Source organism: Oncorhynchus tshawytscha, linkage group LG18 (genome assembly GCF_018296145.1).
Source record: "Oncorhynchus tshawytscha isolate Ot180627B linkage group LG18, Otsh_v2.0, whole genome shotgun sequence".
Taxonomy (NCBI): Eukaryota; Metazoa; Chordata; class Actinopteri; order Salmoniformes; family Salmonidae; genus Oncorhynchus; species Oncorhynchus tshawytscha.
The window spans coordinates 9,340,688-9,359,508 of NC_056446.1; the positions used below are offsets into that span (position 1 = coordinate 9,340,688).

The following is an 18,821-nucleotide window of genomic DNA, read 5'->3' on the forward strand; positions in this document are numbered from 1 at the left end:
TTGATGAGACAGTGGATTGCACAGTCAGATGGAACAGAGTAAATAGGCATTTTAATGTCATAGATTTAGCCAGTGGTAACTTGTGGAATTTATTTTATTTAACCTTTATTTGACCAGAAAATACCCATTGAGACCCAGAGTCTCTTTTTCAAGGGAAACCTGGCCAAGAAGGCAGCAACAATCAATTACATAATTAAAACATACAACAATACAACAACATGATCCAGCCTAAAAAAAGCATTTACACTCCTCTGTAACAGTTTCCCATCAATATTTTAAATTCATTTGAATGTAATTTGTAATAAAGCGGTAGGATGCATGATAAAGAGTCCAGTCTTTGTAAGACCTAGGAGGCTGCATGCATATACAACAAGTCATAATCAATTACAGAGAGGAAAGTGGACTGAACAAGCTTCTTTCTAGCCAAGCCTTATTATGAAAATAAAAACCCAATTTCAATTTAAGCTTTGTTACAAGATTATCCACATGAACTTTAAAGGACAACTTGTCATCCAACTAAATACCTAAGTATTTGTAGAATGACACTTTTTCAATGGATACGCCACCAGATGTGACAATGCTAATGTTCTCTGGCAGAGTTCTAGCTCTGGTAAAGGTCATGAATTTAGTTTTTTGTACATTCAAGACCATTTTGAGACCATAAAGGGAGGCCTGCAGTGACTGAAAAGCAGTCTGGAGCTCTTCAACAGCCTGAACCAGAAAAGGAGCACATATATAACTGTATCATCTGCATATAGATGTAACTTTGCTGGTTGCATCCCATTTCCCAAATCATTAATGAAAACTGAGAACAACACAGGAGCTAAAATGGAACCCTGGGGCACACCTCTATTAATCTCAAGAAAGCTAGACTGTGATTGTCCGTACATACACATTGTGTTCTGTCAGAAAGATAGTTCCTAAACCAATTTACTGCCCCTTCACTGAGACCAATGTTTCTGAGTCTCACTAGCAATAATTCATGGTCAACTGATTCAAAGGCCTTTGATAAATCCACAAACAGAGCAGCACAACGTTGCTTTTTATCAAGTAAAAAGCATTAATGATGTTGTTTGCCACTGCCTTAGCTGTAGTTATGGTGCTGTGCCCTGATCTAAAGCCAGACTGAACCCCGCTCAGTATGTTCTTTTCAATAAGTGTTTTTAACTGTGAGTTCACTACGGATTCATAGACCTTGGCCAGGATAGGGAGTTTAGAGAGAGGACGATGGTTATTAGCATCTGAGTGATCTCCACCCTTTAGCAGTGGGAGGACATAAGCTGATTTCCAAATGCTGGGTATGGAATTGGTCTAGAGTCTCAAGTTAAAAATGTGAGCCACAGGTTCAGTAATAATACCAGCTGCTATCTTTAAGAGGTAGGGGTCCAAGTTGTCTGGACCTTCAGACTTTTTAGTGTTTATTTCCCTTAGTGCTTTATAGACCTCAGTATAAGAAACAGGCTCAAAGTTAGGAGCAGGTCTGGTTTACAAGGGCAGAATAAATTCCCTTATGACCTGCAGGGACAAAGGTAATATACCCTTTGTTCTTCAGAAAGGGAGATGTGCTGTAATGTTAATGCTGAGCAGTGACATAGGAGGGGCTTGATTGTCACAGGGAGGCAGAAGCCTGGATTTTTTTTTGCCAGGATGTGTGTTCAATACAAGCCTTTTTTACGTTGTATTAAACAGTATACACATACAGAAGCAGTCCGTGTCTTCAAAAAGTAACCTACTCCGTAGGAGACAGGGTTGCATTTCAGGGCATAATCCAGGGCCAAAATGCCCCACGAGCCAGAAACCATCCTTTCACTGCTTGTGCGCACTCAGTCAGCTGACACTCAAAGTCATGTGATTGAATTTTTGTAGGCAGATAGAGTGCACACGGTTGCTGGTAAACATCACACTGGGTTTGAAACAAAGTTTCTAGTTATTGTATATTATATCCTCGCACGTCCAACATGGCTTGGACAAAGTATCAACTCTTTCTTGCGGGTCTTATGCTCACAACCGGCTCTATCAACACGCTATCAGCAAAGTAAGTGAACGCTTCAGTTATGTTGTTCATTGATGACACCGTGTTTACAATGTAGCCAACGCGAATGTAATGCGTGTTAGACCATCAAGATTCAGGCTGAAATGTTGTTCATGTTTATTAAACTATTCCTGGTAAACAGAGTTGTTCCTCAATATATTTGTATCAACAGTTGTCTAAATTGGCGATTCATGGTATCTATAATTTGGGAAAGTAAATATTTCCACCGTCTTTGTAAATACCTTTTCATACAATCAAGCATGGTTGATAATGATATTCTGTAAGTTTAATTACAGCTGTCAATGTAATGCTAAATTGCTAGACATTCGACAAAATGCCAGACAAGGAAACCTTTCACATTTGCCTTGCGTCACTGTTGATTCATGTCTTGTCATGTCATGAAATGTGGGACACTGCTGTCTCAGCAAATCACTGGCTTTGTGCCACAAAACAGACACGACTCTAAATTGACTTCTGTAAATTACAGCAGTTTAACTTATTTTGCTGTCATGCAAAATAGGATGTGGATTTGGGTTACAGGTGGTAGTTCTGCTACTCTGCTTTTTTATGTCATGTGGAAATGACACCTAATCAACTTGAACATGTTGTCAAAGATGTGGTCTAGTCTGGCAAAAGTCCCTCAGTATGGATACTGTATGTTACACATGGTTGCTCTTTCTCAGTGAAATGAGTCAATGTAGCAAATAGAGAGATCAAGTTTCATCCACTTTTTGGTACTTCTTACCAGGGCAGTCACCTGAAACCAAACCCTTCACTGTCTGCGCTTCACTGAGTAGAATGTTATCTTGAGCTGAGAACAGTTGCTTGTTGTGTAGACTTGATTTTTATTTATTTTTAGGGGTAATTTGTGAAGACCCTTTGAGTTGATTTGACCAACTGTGTTAAAGACTTGGCAGTGTGTGAATGTCAAATGTGTTCAGATCAAGAGCTAACTTTTGTCAATAAACCAGTGACTCAATTGGGCATATTTGTGATATGGAGCTCAATCTGCTGAAGTGTGAGGGAAAAGGTGGCATCATCACTTTGTGTGGCACTGTGACTACTACATCCCTTCTATTGAATCAGCAAGGAGAACACTCACATGCCAGTCATGACTCTACTGATTAGGCCTATTGGACTATAAAAGCCAATAGGTGCTAGTGCTGACAGATTAATGGAAATGTTGGGTATTTTTAAATTTTTAAACAACATCTATAAAATCATTTGAATTCCATTTTTCTGTGAGCTCGATGTTCAGTTTCTGCAGGGGCGCAACTTTGCTTTTAGGTGTGTGGGGGTGGGGGGGGCATAATTATAAAACAAAACAAAAAAATATATTAATAAATAAATTCACCAAATTGCATAAAAACTCAAAACAGCGTATCGGAATCTGTTCGGTGTGTGTGTGGAGCATTCCGGCGGACGTCTTTCATTGTCAATGGAGCAGTCAGTAACGCATTGTTGGGGGTACCGCACTAGGCTGTGGTGCATTCTGTGTACCGCACGCGTTCAATATTTTCAACTCATGCGTCATTTTACCATGCGGTGGTACAAATGGAAGAACACACACACACTCTCAAACTAGCTCGCTTTTAGCTATTTGAAAGCTAAGCACTTGGGCGTCAAGTACGGAAAATGCAGGCTAGACATCTGGCAAAAAACAATGATGATTTGTTTATTAGGCTGTTCCAAATTGTCAGAAATTATATTTATAAACGTGCTCCTTTTTCTTGATCTTCTTATTGTTATTATTACTATTATTATTATAAATAGTGTAATTATAATTAGTAGGCTTAGTATAGCAGCCTCCTATTATAACCACCACTGAGCTGTAGGCCTAAAAGCACATCCTGTTTAGTCTTAATACTGTAAAACTTACTTAGGCCTATATTTCAATACTTATATAGGCTACTGTATCATTCATTAATTTGTTCATGTCATACAGCATTCGAGTCATTCATGATTTGAAATTCAATCAAGCATTTTAGTTTTAAAATAAAACAAAGCGAGCCTTTGAAAAATTTGCTTAATCAATAAATAAACAATTTTGGAAATTGCATTCGCAAATGAATGCGACTGTTTTTAGTCTTTGCTGTAATAAAGGCTTGAACAAACTCTCTGGTATGCTTAGAATTAATTTAGTCTTTACATTTGTTCCAAATGGTAAGAGAAATTATATTGTAATCTATACAGCACCTGTTTGGCACACATGCCCCTCACCTTTTTATTGATCTCCAGTATTTTCCACAGCAAGACAAATGTATTCCACACATCTGACTTTCCCTTTACCTCCTGAGCAATGAGTAAACATTCCCCCGTTTCAAGTTTATTTGTCATGTCTTCTGCATCCATTTTGCTGTCTGATATGATATGCCCTATTTGGATGGGATTAGTCTTACTGGGGGAGGTCGGGTAATGTAATTATGTGCACAAAACACCACTTTTGTATTTTTAGTTGCGTCCAAATCTGCTATATCAGTAATTTCTACATGGCAGGAGTGTAACAATTACAGATAGAATAACCTACTGTTTTTTTTATGTCTGAGTTAGACAGGTGTTGCTCGCGGTTGGCACAAGAAAGCAATAACTGATTCGATAAATTGAACTAAATGCTGCACATAGGCTGCATGTAGGCCATTCATATACAGCTTATCAACTTTCACAGTGAATGCTTTTGTGCGTATGAATTGAATATTGCTAAATGCATCAGTAAAAAATAGAGCCTATTTTAATGCAACCCTTGCTGTTAATAGATCACAAAGCAGCAAACAACTGACAAACATTTGGAAATGTTAAGTTAACTTTCTCATCCATAGCCTTGAAACGCATATCAAGTGCAATTTTTCTAAATGTTATTTCCATTTAAAAAAAACAACTTTACTTAACTAGGCAAGTCAGTGCACACGGTTGCTGGTAAACATCTCACTGGGTTTGAAACAAAGTTTCTAGTTATTGTATATTATATAAATAAATAAATATAAATATAAATTATTATTTACAATCACAGCCTACCCTGTGCTTTAACAAAGTACTGAGTAAAGGGTCTGAATACTTATGTAAATGTGTCAGTTTATTTTTTATAAAATAACTATAAAAAAAATCCAACTGTTTTTGCTTCATCATTATGAGGTATTGTATGTAGATTGATTAGGGGAGGAAAATAATTTGATCCATTTTAGAATAAGGCTGTAATGAAACAAAATGTGAAAAGTCAAGATTTCTGTATGTACAATGCATTCGGAAAGAATTCAGATCCCTTGACTTTTTCCACATTTTCTTAAATTACAGCCTTATTCTAAAATTGATTAAATTATGTTTTTTCATCAATCTACACACAATACCCCATAATTATCATGGATCAAGGTAAGATCCAAGTGCAGACTGTGTGAAGTAAATGTTTATTGTAACAACAGTGGCAGGAAAATGACAGGTCAAGGCCGGCAAGGGTCAATAATCCAGAGTAGGAGTAAAGGTACAGGACAGCAGGCAGGCTCAGGGTCAGGCAGAGTGGTCAGGCAGGTGGGTTCGGAGTCAGGACATGCAAGGGTCAAAACCAGGCGGGCGAGAAAAGAGAAACTGGAAAAAGCAGGAGCTGAGACACAAAACACTATTAGGCTTGAACAAACAAGAAGAACTGGCACCGACAGACAGAAAACGATACCTGGAGGGGGTGGAGATAAGCACAAGGACAGGTGAAACAGATCAGGTCGTGACAATAATGACAAAGCAAAAACAGGATTTTAGACACTTTTGCAAATTTATTAGAAATAATTACATAAGTATTCAGACTAGAGGTCGACCGATATAATCTTTATTTAACCAGGCAAGTTAGTTAAGAACACATTCTTATTTACAATGACGGCCAAGGAACTGTGGGTTAACTTTCTCGTTCAGGGGCAGAAAGACAGATTTTCACCTTGTCAGCTCGGGGGATCCAATCTTGCACACTTTACAGTTAACTAGTCCAATGCAATAACGACCTGCCTCTCTCTCGTTGCACTCCACAAGGAGACTGCCTGTTACGAAAATGCAGTAAGCCAAGGTAAGTTGCTAGTTAGCATTAAACTTATCTTGTAAAAAACAATCAATCATAATCACTAGTTAACTACACATGGTTGATGATATTACTAAATATTATCTAGCGTGTCCTGTGTTGCATATTATCTGACTGAGCATACAAGTATCTAAGTATCTGACTGAGCGGTGGTAGGCAGAAGCAGGCGCGTAAACATTAATTTAAACAGCACTTTCGTGCGTTTTGCCAGCAGCTCTTCATTGTGCGTCAAGCATTGTTGTTTATGACTTCAAACCTATCAACTCCCGAGATGAGGCTGGTGTGACCGAAGTGAAATGGCTGGCTAGTTAGCGCGTGCTAATAGCGTTTCAAACTTCACTCGCTCTGAGCCTTGGGGTGGTTGTTTTCCTTGCTCTGCATCGGTAACGCTGCTTCGATGTGGTGGCTGTTGTCGTTGTGTTGCTGGTTCGAGCCCAGGGAGGAGCGAAGAGAGGGACGGAAGCTATACTGTTACACTGGCAATACTAAAGTGCCTATAAGAACATCCAATAGTCAAAGGTTAAGGAAATGCAAATGGTATAGAGGGAAATAGTCCTATAATAACTACAACCTAAAACTTATTACCTGGGAATATTGAAGACTCATGTTAAAAGGAAACACCAGCTTTCACATGTTCTCATGTTCTGAGCAAGGAACTGAAACGTTAGCTTTCTTACATAGCACATATTGCACTTTTACGTTCTTCTCCAACACTTTGTTTTTGCATTATTTAAACCAAATTGAAAATGTTTCATGATCTACTTGAGGCTAAATTGATTTTATTGATGTATTATATTAAGTTAAAATAAGTGTTCATTCAGTATTGTTGTGTATTTTATTTTTTAATATATATATATTTTTTTAAATCGGCTGATTAATCGGTATCGGCTTTTTTGGTCCTCCAATAATTAGTATCGGTGTTGAAAAATCAGAATCGGTCGACCTCTAATTCAGACCCTTTACTCAGTACTTTGTTGAAGCACCTTTGACAGCGATAACTGACTTGAGTCTTCTTGGGTATGAGGCTACAAGCTTGGCACACCTGTATTTCCTGCACTTCTCTGCAGATCCTCTCAAGCTCTGTCAAGTTGGAAGGGGAGCATCGCTGCAAAGCTATTTTCAGGTTTTGGCTGTGAGCTTAGAGTCCTTGTCCTGTTGGAAGGTGAACCGTCGCTGAGGTCCTGAGCACTCTGGAGCAAGTTTTCATCAAGGATCTCTCTGTACTTCGCTCCGTTCATCTTTCTCTCAATCCTGACTAGTCTCCCAGTCCCTGCCGCTGAAAAACTTCCCCACAGCATGATGCTGCCATCACCATGCTTCACCGTAGAGATGGTGCCAGGTTTCCTCCAGACGTGACGCTTGGCATTCAGGACAAAGAGTTCAATCTTGGTTTCATCAGACCAGAGAATCTTGTTTCTCATGGTTTGAGAGGCCTTTAGGCAAACTCCAAGTGGGCTGTCATGTGCCTTTTATTGAGGAGTGGCTCCCGTCTGGCCACTGCGATGCAGTGCCTTAGACTGCTGCGCCACTCGGGAGACCTGGTGTGACATTCTTGAGCAAACTTAATCAACATTCTCTTCTCCTCCAGATGGGCTGACATGTTCTCCGCAAAGGGTTGTAAAGACTCCCCTGAACATGCATTCGCCCACCCATTTGTACAGGTACAGTCTTTCAAATAAAAATACATAGTGTGTAAGCTAAGACCTAAATTAATCACTTGTCTTTATCAACATTTTGGATGGATTAAATGTCAGTTATTTTTTTATTGCTCAGTGTCTGTCACTCCTGCCTCCCCTCTCTCTCTTTCTACCCCTCTGCCTCCCCTCTCTAGGCCGTAGGGATGTTCCTGGGGGAGCTCAGTTGTCTAGCTGTCTTCCACATGCTGCTTTGTCACGACAGACGGAGACCAGAGCCCAAGATGAACATGGGCCAGAGCTTCAACCCCCTCCTTTTCCTTTCCCCTGCCCTCTGTGACATGACCGCGACCTCCATCATGTATGTTGGTACGTGACCCCTACATCCAGGATATTTATCTTCATTTGGTATTGCAGTGCGCTCCAGGGTTTCTGGGCATGTTGATTGAGCCGCCATTTAATTCCCTTGTACCTTACATAAAATATTTTAATGTGACAATTCACACCGAAAAGCGCTTCCAAGTTCTATTCTTCAAAAGTATTTTTCAAAAACTGCAAGGAAGTCAACATTATCTGTAACATTATGGTCAGGGACCCAATTAAACACATTTTTCCATTGAACTTGAAGTTCCTGTGATGAATCCTCCATTTTATTAAGGAACTGGAACACAATATCTGAGAACTCTAGATTGTCATAGTGAAAGTTTGTGCTGACTGCCTGCAGACCTGGGTTCAAATAGTATTTGCTTTCTTTTGCCAGTTGAACCAATTGAATAGTCCCAAGTGCAACTGCTGTCCATTTGCCACTCCGGGCAGACATATTGAAACAAGAAATCCTATTTACATTCTAGTCATTTAGCAGACACTCTTGTCCAGAGCGACTTAGTGTTAGTGCCTTTCACCTAGTCGGCTCAGGGATTTGAACCAGTAATGTTTCGGTTACTGGCACAGCACTATTAACCGCTAGGATACCTGCCGCCCTATTTGAACCAAGCTCTGTCTGTGACCCTCTGTGACTCTCTTCCCCAGCTCTGAACATGACGAGCGCCTCCAGCTTCCAGATGTTGCGCGGGGCAGTGATCATCTTCACAGGCCTGCTCTCGGTGGCCTTCCTAGGGCGCCGCCTGGTAGCCAGTCAGTGGACAGGCATCCTCATCACCATCCTGGGGTTGATAGTGGTGGGCCTGGCTGACTTCATGAGCGGACACAAGGACGACTCTCACAAACTTAGCGAGGTCATCACTGGTAAGGTTGAGAGAATGGTGGGTTGGAAGCAGATACTTGTAGAACACAATGAGTATGGTTTCATTCACACAATAATACAATTATTGTGAATAGTCAGATTAATATAATAATCAAATCAAATCAAATTTTATTTGTCACATACACATGGTTAGCAGATGTTAATGCGAGTGTAGCGAAATGCTTGTGCTTCTAGTTCCGACAGTGCAGTAATAACCAACAAGTAATCTAACTAACAATTCCAAAACTACTGTCTTATACACAGTGTAAGGGGATAAAGAATATGTACATAAGGATATATGAATGAGTGATGGTACAGAGCAGCATAGGCAAGATACAGTAGATGGTATCGAGTACAGTATATACATATGAGATGAGTATGTAAACAAAGTGGCATAGTTAAAGTGGCTAGTGATACATGTATTACATAAGGATGCAGTCAATGATATAGAGTACAGTATATACGTATGCATATGAGATGAATAATGTAGGGTAAGTAACATTATATAAGGTAGCATTGTTTAAAGTGGCTAGTGATATATTTACATTTCCCATCAATTCCCATTATTAAAGTGGCTGGAGTTGAGTCAGTGTCAGTGTCAGTGTCAGTGTGTTGGCAGCAGCCACTCAATGTTAGTGGTGGCTGTTTAACAGTCTGATTGATGGCCTTGAGATAGAAGCTGTTTTTCAGTCTCTCGGTCCTAGCTTTGATGCACCTGTACTGACCTCGCCTTCTGGATGATAGCGGGGTGAACAGGCAGTGGCTCGGGTGGTTGATGTCCTTGATGATCTTTATGGCCTTCCTGTAACACCGGGTGGTGTAGGTGTCCTGGAGGGCAGGTAGTTTGCCCCCGGTGATGCGTGGTGCAGACCTCACTACCCTCTGGAGAGCCTTACGGTTGAGGGCGGAGCAGTTGCCGTACCAGGCGGTGATACAGCCCGCCAGGATGCTCTCGATTGTGCATCTGTAGAAGTTTGTGAGTGCTTTTGGTGACAAGCCAAATTTCTTCAGCCTCCTGAGGTTGAAGAGGCGCTGCTGCGCCTTCTTCACGATGCTGTCTGTGTGAGTGGACCAATTCAGTTTGTCTGTGATGTGTATGCCGAGGAACTTAAAACTTGCTACCCTCTCCACTACAGTTCCATCGATGTGGATAGGGGGGGTGTTCCCTCTGCTGTTTCCTGAAGTCCACAATCATCTCCTTAGTTTTGTTGACGTTGAGTGTGAGGTTATTTTCCTGACACCACACTCCGAGGGCCCTCACCTCCTCCCTGTAGGCCATCTCGTCGTTGTTGGTAATCAAGCCTACCACTGTTGTGTCGTCCGCAAACTTGATGATTGAGTTGGAGGCGTGCGTGGCGCAGTCGTGGGTGAACAGGGAGTACAGGAGAGGGCTCTGAACGCACCCTTGTGGGGCCCCAGTGTTGAGGATCAGCGGGGAGGAGATGTTGTTGCCTACCCTCACCACCTGGGGGCGGTCTGTCAGGAAGTCCAGTACCCAGTTGCACAGGGCGGGGTCGAGACCCAGGATCTCGAGCTTGATGACGAGCTTGGAGGGTACTATGGTGTTGAATGCCGAGCTGTAGTCAATGAACAGCATTCTCACATAGGGATTCCTCTTGTCCAGATGGGTTAGGGCAGTGTGCAGTGTGGTTGAGATTGCCCGCCCAAATAGGACCTATTTGGGCGATAAGCAAATTGGAGTGGGTCTAGGGTGTCAGGTAGGGTGGAGGTGATATGGTCCTTGACTAGTCTCTCAAAGCACTTCATGATGACGGAAGTGAGTGCTACGGGGCGGTAGTCGTTTAGCTCAGTTACCTTAGCTTTCTTGGGAACAGGAACAATGGTGGCCCTCTTGTAGCATGTGGGAACAGCAGATTGAATATGTCCGTAAACACACCGGCCAGCTGGTCTGCGCATGCTCTGAGGGCGCGGCTGGGGATGCCGTCTGGGCCTGCAGACTTGCGAGGGTTAACACGTTTAAATGTCTTACTCACTTCGGCTGCAGTGAAGGAGAGACCGCATGTTTTCGTTGCAGGCCGTGTCAGTGGCACTGTATTGTCCTCAAAGCGGGCAAAAAAGTTATTTAGTCTGCCTGGGAGCAAGACATCCTGGTCCGTGACTGGGCTGGGTTTCTTCCTGTAGTCCGTGATTGACTGTAGACCCTGCCACATGCCTCTTGTGTCTGAGCCGTTGAATTGAGATTCTACTTTGTCTCTGTACTGGCACTTAGCTTGTTTGATAGCCTTGCGGAGGGAATAGCTGCACTGTTTGTATTCAGTCATGTTACCAGACACCTTGCCCTGATTAAAAGCAGTGGTTCGTGCCTTCAGTTTCACACAAATGCTGCCATCAATCCAAGGTTTCTGGTTAGGGAATGTTTTAATCGTTGCTATGGGAACGACATCTTCAACGCACGTTCTAATGAACTCGCACACCGAATCAGCGTATTCGTCAATATTGTTATCTGACGCAATACAAAACATCTCCCAGTCCACGTGATGGAAGCAGTCTTGGAGTGTGGAGTCAGCTTGGTCAGACCAGCGTTGGACAGACCTGAGCGTGGGAGCCTCTTGTTTTAGTTTCTGTCTGTAGGCAGGGATCAACAAAATGGAGTCGTGGTCAGCTTTTCTGAAAGGGGGGCGGGGCAGGGCCTTATATGCGTCGCGGAAGTTAGAGTAACAATGATCCAAGGTCTTTCCACCCCTGGTTGCGCAATCGATATGCTGATAGAATTTAGGGAGTCTTGTTTTCAGATTAGCCTTGTTAAAATCCCCAGCTACAATGAATGCAGCCTCCGGATATATGGTTTCCAGTTTGCAGAGAGTTAAATAAAGTTCATTCAGAGCCATCGATGTGTCTGCTTGGGGGGGATTATATACGGCTGTGATTATAATCGAAGAGAATTCTCTTGGTAGATAATGCGGTCTACATTTGATTGTGAGGAATTCTAAATCAGGTGAACAGAAGGATTTGAGTTCCTGTATGTTTCTTTCATCACACCATGTCACGTTAGCCATAAGGCATATGCCCCCGCCCCTCTTCTTACCAGAAAGATGTTTGTTTCTGTCGGCGCGATGCGTGGAGAAACCCGCTGGCTGCACCGCCTCGGATAGCGTCTTTCCAGTGAGCCATGTTTCCATGAAGCAAAGAACGTTACAGTCTCTGATGTCCCTCTGGAATGCTACCCTTGCTCAGATTTCATCAACCTTGTTGTCAAGAGACTGGACATTGGCAAGAAGAATGCTAGGGAGTGGTGCACGGTGTGCCCGTCTCCGGAGTCTGACCAGAAGACCGCCTCGTTTCCCTCTTTTTCGGAGTCGTTTTTTTGGGTCGCTGCATGGAATCCACTCCGTTACACTGGTTGTAAGGCAGAACACAGGATCCGCGTCGCGAAAAACATATTCTTGGTCGTACTGATGGTGAGTTGACGCTGATCTTATATTCAGTAGTTCTTCTCGACTGTATGTAATGAAACCTAAGATGACCTGGGGTACTAATGTAAGAAATAACACGTAAATAAAAAAAAAAAAAAACTGCATAGTTTCCTAGGAACGCGAAGCGAGGCGGCCATCTCTGTCGGCGCGGTGTCTCTACAGTAGTTTGATTTGAAATGTGTACATGCTTTGCAAGAAGAACAATTTCCTTAATCCTGTTTACATGGACACATCGGAAAACAGGCTACCTGATGGGACTTTGATAAATGCAGAAAATCACCAATCACAATAAACATTCTACCACAGCGAACAGGTTATTTTTGTGAAGCCTATTTGAGTCTGAGTTCAGACATATGAAGTTTGTATGTGAAAACTATTTCTAAGATGAATACATCCAGTTTTTCCAAACTCAATATACTTGTGCAAAAGAAGAAAGCTTGCGTGGGATGTGCGCAGATCAAATGCATGTAAAAATTGCCTACATCAAGCCAACAAATAAAAACATTGCAGTGCACAGGTATAAAATATCCTATAAATCACATTGGCTATGCATGGCCTGTCTGCAAGGAACTTGAACATTGTGTCAACTATTCACTTGGGTCTGGCCTGAAGCTCATGCTAGCAAACTTGCAACATTGTATGAAATATTCTGGGCCCTTAGAGTTTCCTGCTCCAGTGAGCTCCGGACAGACAGACACAGCTGTAGGCTATTTGCACAAGATATAAGATATATAGGCCTTTTTTATGACATTTCTCCCGGATCAGAACATACCATTTTTTCCCCTTTCATGCTGAGTGGTTATCAAAAGGGAGAGCATTTTCAAATAGGCTACGTAGAGGAACTATTATCATTCTCATGTAAAAATAGACTTAGTTGACTTGCTTTTTGAGGCGAAGGAAAAATGACTCCACGGTGATGGTGAGTTAAAACAATCAGAAATAGTATCAGATTGCCAAGTGGGCACATTTTATAAGCTTACATTTGTGCGCAGGCCAGGTAGCATAGGCCCAGGGCCATGCATAATCAGGTGCGTGTCCTTACTCAAGATTGACAGGAGCGCTCCAAACAAAAGACAATAAATAAATTGACAACTCATAAATGAAATAAAATGAACCGAAAACTTTTCCTCACAAGTGTAGTCTTGGTTGTGCGCTCCGCCATAATTTGCAAATAAATTCATTAAAAATCCTACAATGTGATTTTTCTGGATTTCTTTCCTAATTTTGTCTGTCATAGTTGAAGTGTACCTATAATGAAAATTACAAGCCTCATCTTTTTAAGTGGGAGAACTTGCACAATTGGTGGCTGACTAAATACTTTTTTGCCCCACTGTGTGTGTGTGTGTGTGTGTGTGTGACACACACAGTGGGGAGAACAAGTATTTGATACACTGCCGATTTTGCAGGTTTTCCTACTTACAAAGTATGTAGAGGTCTGTAATTTTTTTTAATCATAGGTACACTTCAACTATGAGAGACGGAATCTAAAACAAAATCCAGAAAATCACATTGTATGATTTTTAAGTAATTAATTTGCATTTTATTGCTTGACATAAGTATTTGATCACGTAACAACCAGTAAGAATTCTGGCTCTCACAGACCTGTTAGTTTTTCTTTAAGAAGCCCTCCTGTTCTCCACTCATTACCTGTATTAACTGCACCTGTTTGAACTCGTTACCTGTATAAAAGACACCTGTCCACACACTCAATCAAACAGACTCCAACCTCTCCACAATGGCCAAGACCAGAGAGCTGTGTAAGGACATCAGGGATAAAATTGTAGACCTACACAAGGCTGGGATGGGCTACAGTACAATAGGCAAGCAGCTTGGTGAGAAGGCAACAACTGTTGGTGCAATTATTAGAAAATGGAAGAAGTTCAAGATGACGGTCAATCACCCTCGGTCTGGGGCTCCATGCAAGATCTCACCTCGTGGGGCATCAATGATCATGAGGAAGGTGAGGAATCAGCCAAGAACTACACGGTAGGACCTGGTCAATGACCTGAAGAGAGCTGGGACCACAGGCTCAAAGAAAACCATTTTAGTAACGCTACGCCATCATGGATTAAATTCTTACAGCACACGCAAGGTCCCCCTGCTCAAGCCAGCACATGTCCAGGCCCGTCTGAAGTTTGCCAATGACCATCTGGATGATCCAGAGGAGGAATGGGAGAAGGTCATGTGGTCTGATGAGACAAATGGAGCTTTTTGGTCTAAACTCCACTCGCTGTGTTTGGAGGAAGAAGAAGGATGAGTACAACCCCAAGAACACCATCCCAATTGTGAAGCATGGAGGTGGAAACATCATTCTTTGGGGATGCTTTTCTGCAAAGGGGACAGGACGACTGCACTGTATTGAAGGGAGGATCGATGGGGCCATGTATCGCGAGATCTTGGCCAACAACCTCCTTCCCTCAGTAAGAACATTGAAGATGGGTCGTGGCTGGGTCTTCCAGCATGACAACGACCCGAAACACACAGCCAGGGCAACTAAGGAGTGGCTCCGTAAGAAGCATCTCAAGGTCCTGGAGTGGCCTAGCCAGTCTCCAGACCTGAACCCAATAGAAAATGTTTGGAGGGAGCTGAAAGTCCGTATTGCCCAGCGACAGCCCCGAAACCTGAAGGATCTGGAGAAGGTCTGTATGGAGGAGTGGGCCAAAATCCCTGCTGCAGTGTATGCAAACCTGGTCAAGAACTACAGGAAACGTATGATCTCTGTAATTGCAAACAGGTTTCTGTACCAAATATTAAGTTCTGCTTTTCTGATGTGTCAAATTCTTATGTCATGCAATAAAAAGCAAATTAATTACTTTAAAAAAATCATACAATGTGATTTTCTGGATTTTTGTTTTAGATTCCGTCTCTCACAGTTGAAGTGTACCTATGATAAAAATTACAGACCTCTACATGCTTTGTAAGTAGGAAAACTGCAAAATCGGCAGTGTATCAAATACTTGTTCTCCCCACGGTATGTATATGTGTGTGTGTGTGTGTGTGTGTGTGTGTGTATATATAAATAAATATATATATTTGCCGCTGCTCGACTAAAAACAAATCTTGATCAAACAATCGACCAGTCAACTAAATGGTGTCAGCCCTACTCTGCCCATTGCCATAATCAGTTTAATCTTACATTATTACTGTGCAAGTTAACATACTCATTGTTAAGAGGATAATGATGGGGCACTTACAGTGACAAAGGTAGGGCCCTGTTCAAATACTCTTAGAACAGTGTTTACCAACCACTGTCTTAGAATATATCTTTCCCTCCTTCCTCACTTGAATTAATTATGGATCTAACTTATGATTGGATAGTTGAAAGCAAGCTTAACAGAGCAGTTATTTCACCAGTCATGGGTGAAAATGGGAAGGATACATTTGAATGGTATTCAAACAGGGCCAACGACTTGAGTTGGAGTCTATTGACTTTTCATTATTTAGATTTTGCTTCTACAGAGACCAGAGACCAGCAACATCTTGCTAAAATACATGTCCAATGAGGAACTGCCGTGCAAAGGCCTTACCCATCTCTTCTAACCCTAAGGTGACCTTCTGATCATCATGGCCCAGGTCATTGCTGCTGTCCAAATGGTTCTGGAGGAGAAGTTTGTCTACAAGCATGATGTTCATCCTTTACGGGCAGTGGGCACTGAAGGTACGGTTCAGTGGACATACTGTATACATAGGACGGCTGTGTGCATTTGGTTAATGTATAACTCCATGTACAGAATGAAACAATGGTGTTTGTAAGCTGTACACTCTTAAGAAACATAAGCATAATAATCAGATGTGTAGGTAGTACTTAATGACCTATTTAACCATTTTTGTTAATTTATTTCAACAGAAAAAGGTGTCTCCATTTCGTACTTGAGAAGGTGCTAATGTTTGTAGATCATTACGTACTGTACATTATTTATAATGCGAGATACCTGGAGAAAATCAGACCTCTGGAGATTTTTTTTGTTATGCCCCTCCATTCAGTAAAATATATTGGCTCTCCCTGAACTCTTGGGAAAAAAACAAGTCCCCATCTCCTATCCCCAAAATAATAATTACAACTTAAAGGACAGACCAGAACTTTAGATATGCAGAAACTCATTTCGTAAGCATTACATGGCGAAGAGCCACTGTACACAGCATAGCCATTGGTTAGGCAGCAAAAAAGGGTTTACATTAGCAAGAGCAGGGCAGGCCAGGGCTCATGATTGCCTATCCATTGTAGTGTGTAATCAGTGTAGCCAAGTTTTATATACACCATCCCAGCAGTGCAAAAAACTGAGGAAGTACATTTTCTTAGAAATACAACTTTGCCCTGTCCTTCTGAGCATGCTCTTCATATAGCCTAGGCCTAAAGTTTATAGTATAGGCTATTGATCATTTGATTAAGGCCACACTAGGCGTACTTGATATTGCGCGCCCAGCAGAGAATCAGGGATGAGGGGCAGCATTTGGGCACACATCGAGATATAATAACCAACATATTCTCAAACACTGAGCAATATGACATTTAATCGATTTATAAATTACATAACCCTCCCCTGGACTAAAAAAAACAATACTAAACCCTCCCCTAACTGAAATTGAAAAAGCATGACCCTCCATTTTCCTCCAGGTAACAATTGTGTACATTTTGACCGATCCCTTAGTAATTCACCCTGCCTCCATTAATTTCCACCCTTCTCCTCCATTCTCCAGGGTTCTTTGGCTTCTTCATCCTCTCGCTCCTCCTCATCCCCTTTTTCTACATCCCGGTGGGCAGCTTCAGCAACAACCCCCGCCATGTCCTTGAGGACGCGCTGGACGCCTTCTGCCAGATCAGCCACAACCCCATGATCATCCTGGCGTTGCTTGGTAATACAGTGTCCATCGCCTTCTTCAACTTTGCCGGCATCTCTGTTACCAAGGAGATCAGTGCCACCACGCGCATGGTGCTGGACAGCCTGCGCACTGTGGTCATCTGGGTGGTCAGTCTGGCTCTGGGCTGGGAGCAGTTCCATGGGTTACAGGTGTTGGGTTTCATTGTGCTGTTGGTGGGTGCTGCACTGTATAATGGGCTTCATCGCCCCGTGCTAGCAAGGATTCTGTGCTGCGCCAGTGTGGAGGAGGAAGAAGTCAACCCAGTGGAGAGGACGAGATTGCTGGACGAGGGAAGGGTGCAGGAAGAGGGCTAACTGACCTAATATGATGACCTCGCAACATGCTGAAAGTGTGTGTGTGTATGACATGTCGATAACATAACCCTGTCGTACTCCACACCATGCGTGTGTGACATAGACAACACATTTCTCAGATAACTACATGACAATATCTTTAAAACTTTTAACGCCTGGTTGTAAATTCCAGGCATATATTGATAGGATCTTGGACTAGCCCTCCTCAAGGCTTGTTGCAGCATCGGTTAAATGTGTCAGTGGTGGCAGGCATCTTATACATCCCCAAAAGGTTAACCATAACATTGTTTGATAGAGTGCGCTACTGTGGTCATTGATACAGTGGCTTGCAAAAGTATTCATCCCCCTTGGCATTTTTCCTATTTTGTTGCCTTACAACCTGGAATTAAAATAGATTTTTGGGGGGTTTGTATCATTTGAATTACACAACATGCCTAACCCTTTGATGATGCAAAATATTTTTTGTGAAACAAACAAGAATAAAGACAAACAGACCTGAGCGTACATAACTATTCACCCCCGCAAAGTCAATACTTTGTAGAGCCACCTTTTGCAGCAAGTCTTTTGGGGTATGTCTCTATAAGCTTGGCACATCTAGCCACTGGGATTTTTGCCCATTCTTCAAGGCAAAACTGCTCCAGCTCCTTCAAGTTGGATGGGTTCCACTGGTGTACAGCAATCTTTAAGTGATACCACAGATTCTCAATTGGACTGAGGTCTGTGCTATGACTAGGCCATTCCAATACATTTAAATGTTTTCCCTTAACCACTCAAGTGTTGCTTTAGCAGTATGCTTAGGGTCATTGTCCTGCTGGAAGGTGAACCTCCGTCCCAGTCTCAAATCTCTGGAAGACTGAAACAGTTTTTTTCTCTAAGCAATGGTATTTTTCTGGCCACTCTTCTGTAAAGCCCAGCTCTGTGGAGTGTACGGTTTAACATTTCTAGGGCAGGCGTTCAGCTAGCGGAACCCCTCGACAACATTCCGCTGAAAAGGCAGTGCGTAAATTCCAAAAATTATTTTTTAGAAATCTGTAACTTTCACACAAGTCCAATACAGCAAATGAAATAAACTTCTTGTTAATCTACCCATCGTGTCCAATTTCAAAAATGCTTTACAGCGTAAGCACAACATATGATTGTTAGATCACCACCAAGTCAAAAAAACACAGCCATTTTTCCAGCCTGGAGTCACAAAAAGCAGAAATATAGATCAAATGAATCATTAACCTTTGATGATCTTCATCAGATGA

General features: G+C 42.1%; 1 protein-coding gene across 1 annotated transcript; it reads left to right on the plus strand.

Annotated features, from left to right (window-relative positions):
* The first annotated feature begins 1,827 nt into the window (after positions 1-1,827).
* LOC112217437 (solute carrier family 35 member F6) lies at positions 1,828-18,075 on the plus strand. Its single transcript, XM_024377722.2, has 6 exons — positions 1,828-2,035; positions 7,675-7,747; positions 7,918-8,089; positions 8,750-8,965; positions 15,945-16,055; positions 17,096-18,075. Exons 1-6 carry the CDS (start codon positions 1,959-1,961, stop codon positions 17,569-17,571), a joined length of 1,125 nt encoding a protein of 374 aa, XP_024233490.1. The 5' UTR covers positions 1,828-1,958; the 3' UTR covers positions 17,572-18,075.
* Positions 18,076-18,821: the final 746 nt, after the last annotated feature.

Bases quoted from the DNA above. Each gene is read 5' to 3' on its own strand.
- LOC112217437 (XM_024377722.2), top strand. From the start codon at position 1,959: ATGGCTTGGACAAAGTATCAACTCTTTCTTGCGGGTCTTATGCTCACA. The intron at 2,036-7,674 runs GTAAGTGAACGC...CTTCTCCTCCAG, and splicing joins ATCAACACGCTATCAGCAAA to ATGGGCTGACATGTTCTCCG. The intron at 8,966-15,944 runs GTAAGGTTGAGA...TCTAACCCTAAG, and splicing joins ACTTAGCGAGGTCATCACTG to GTGACCTTCTGATCATCATG.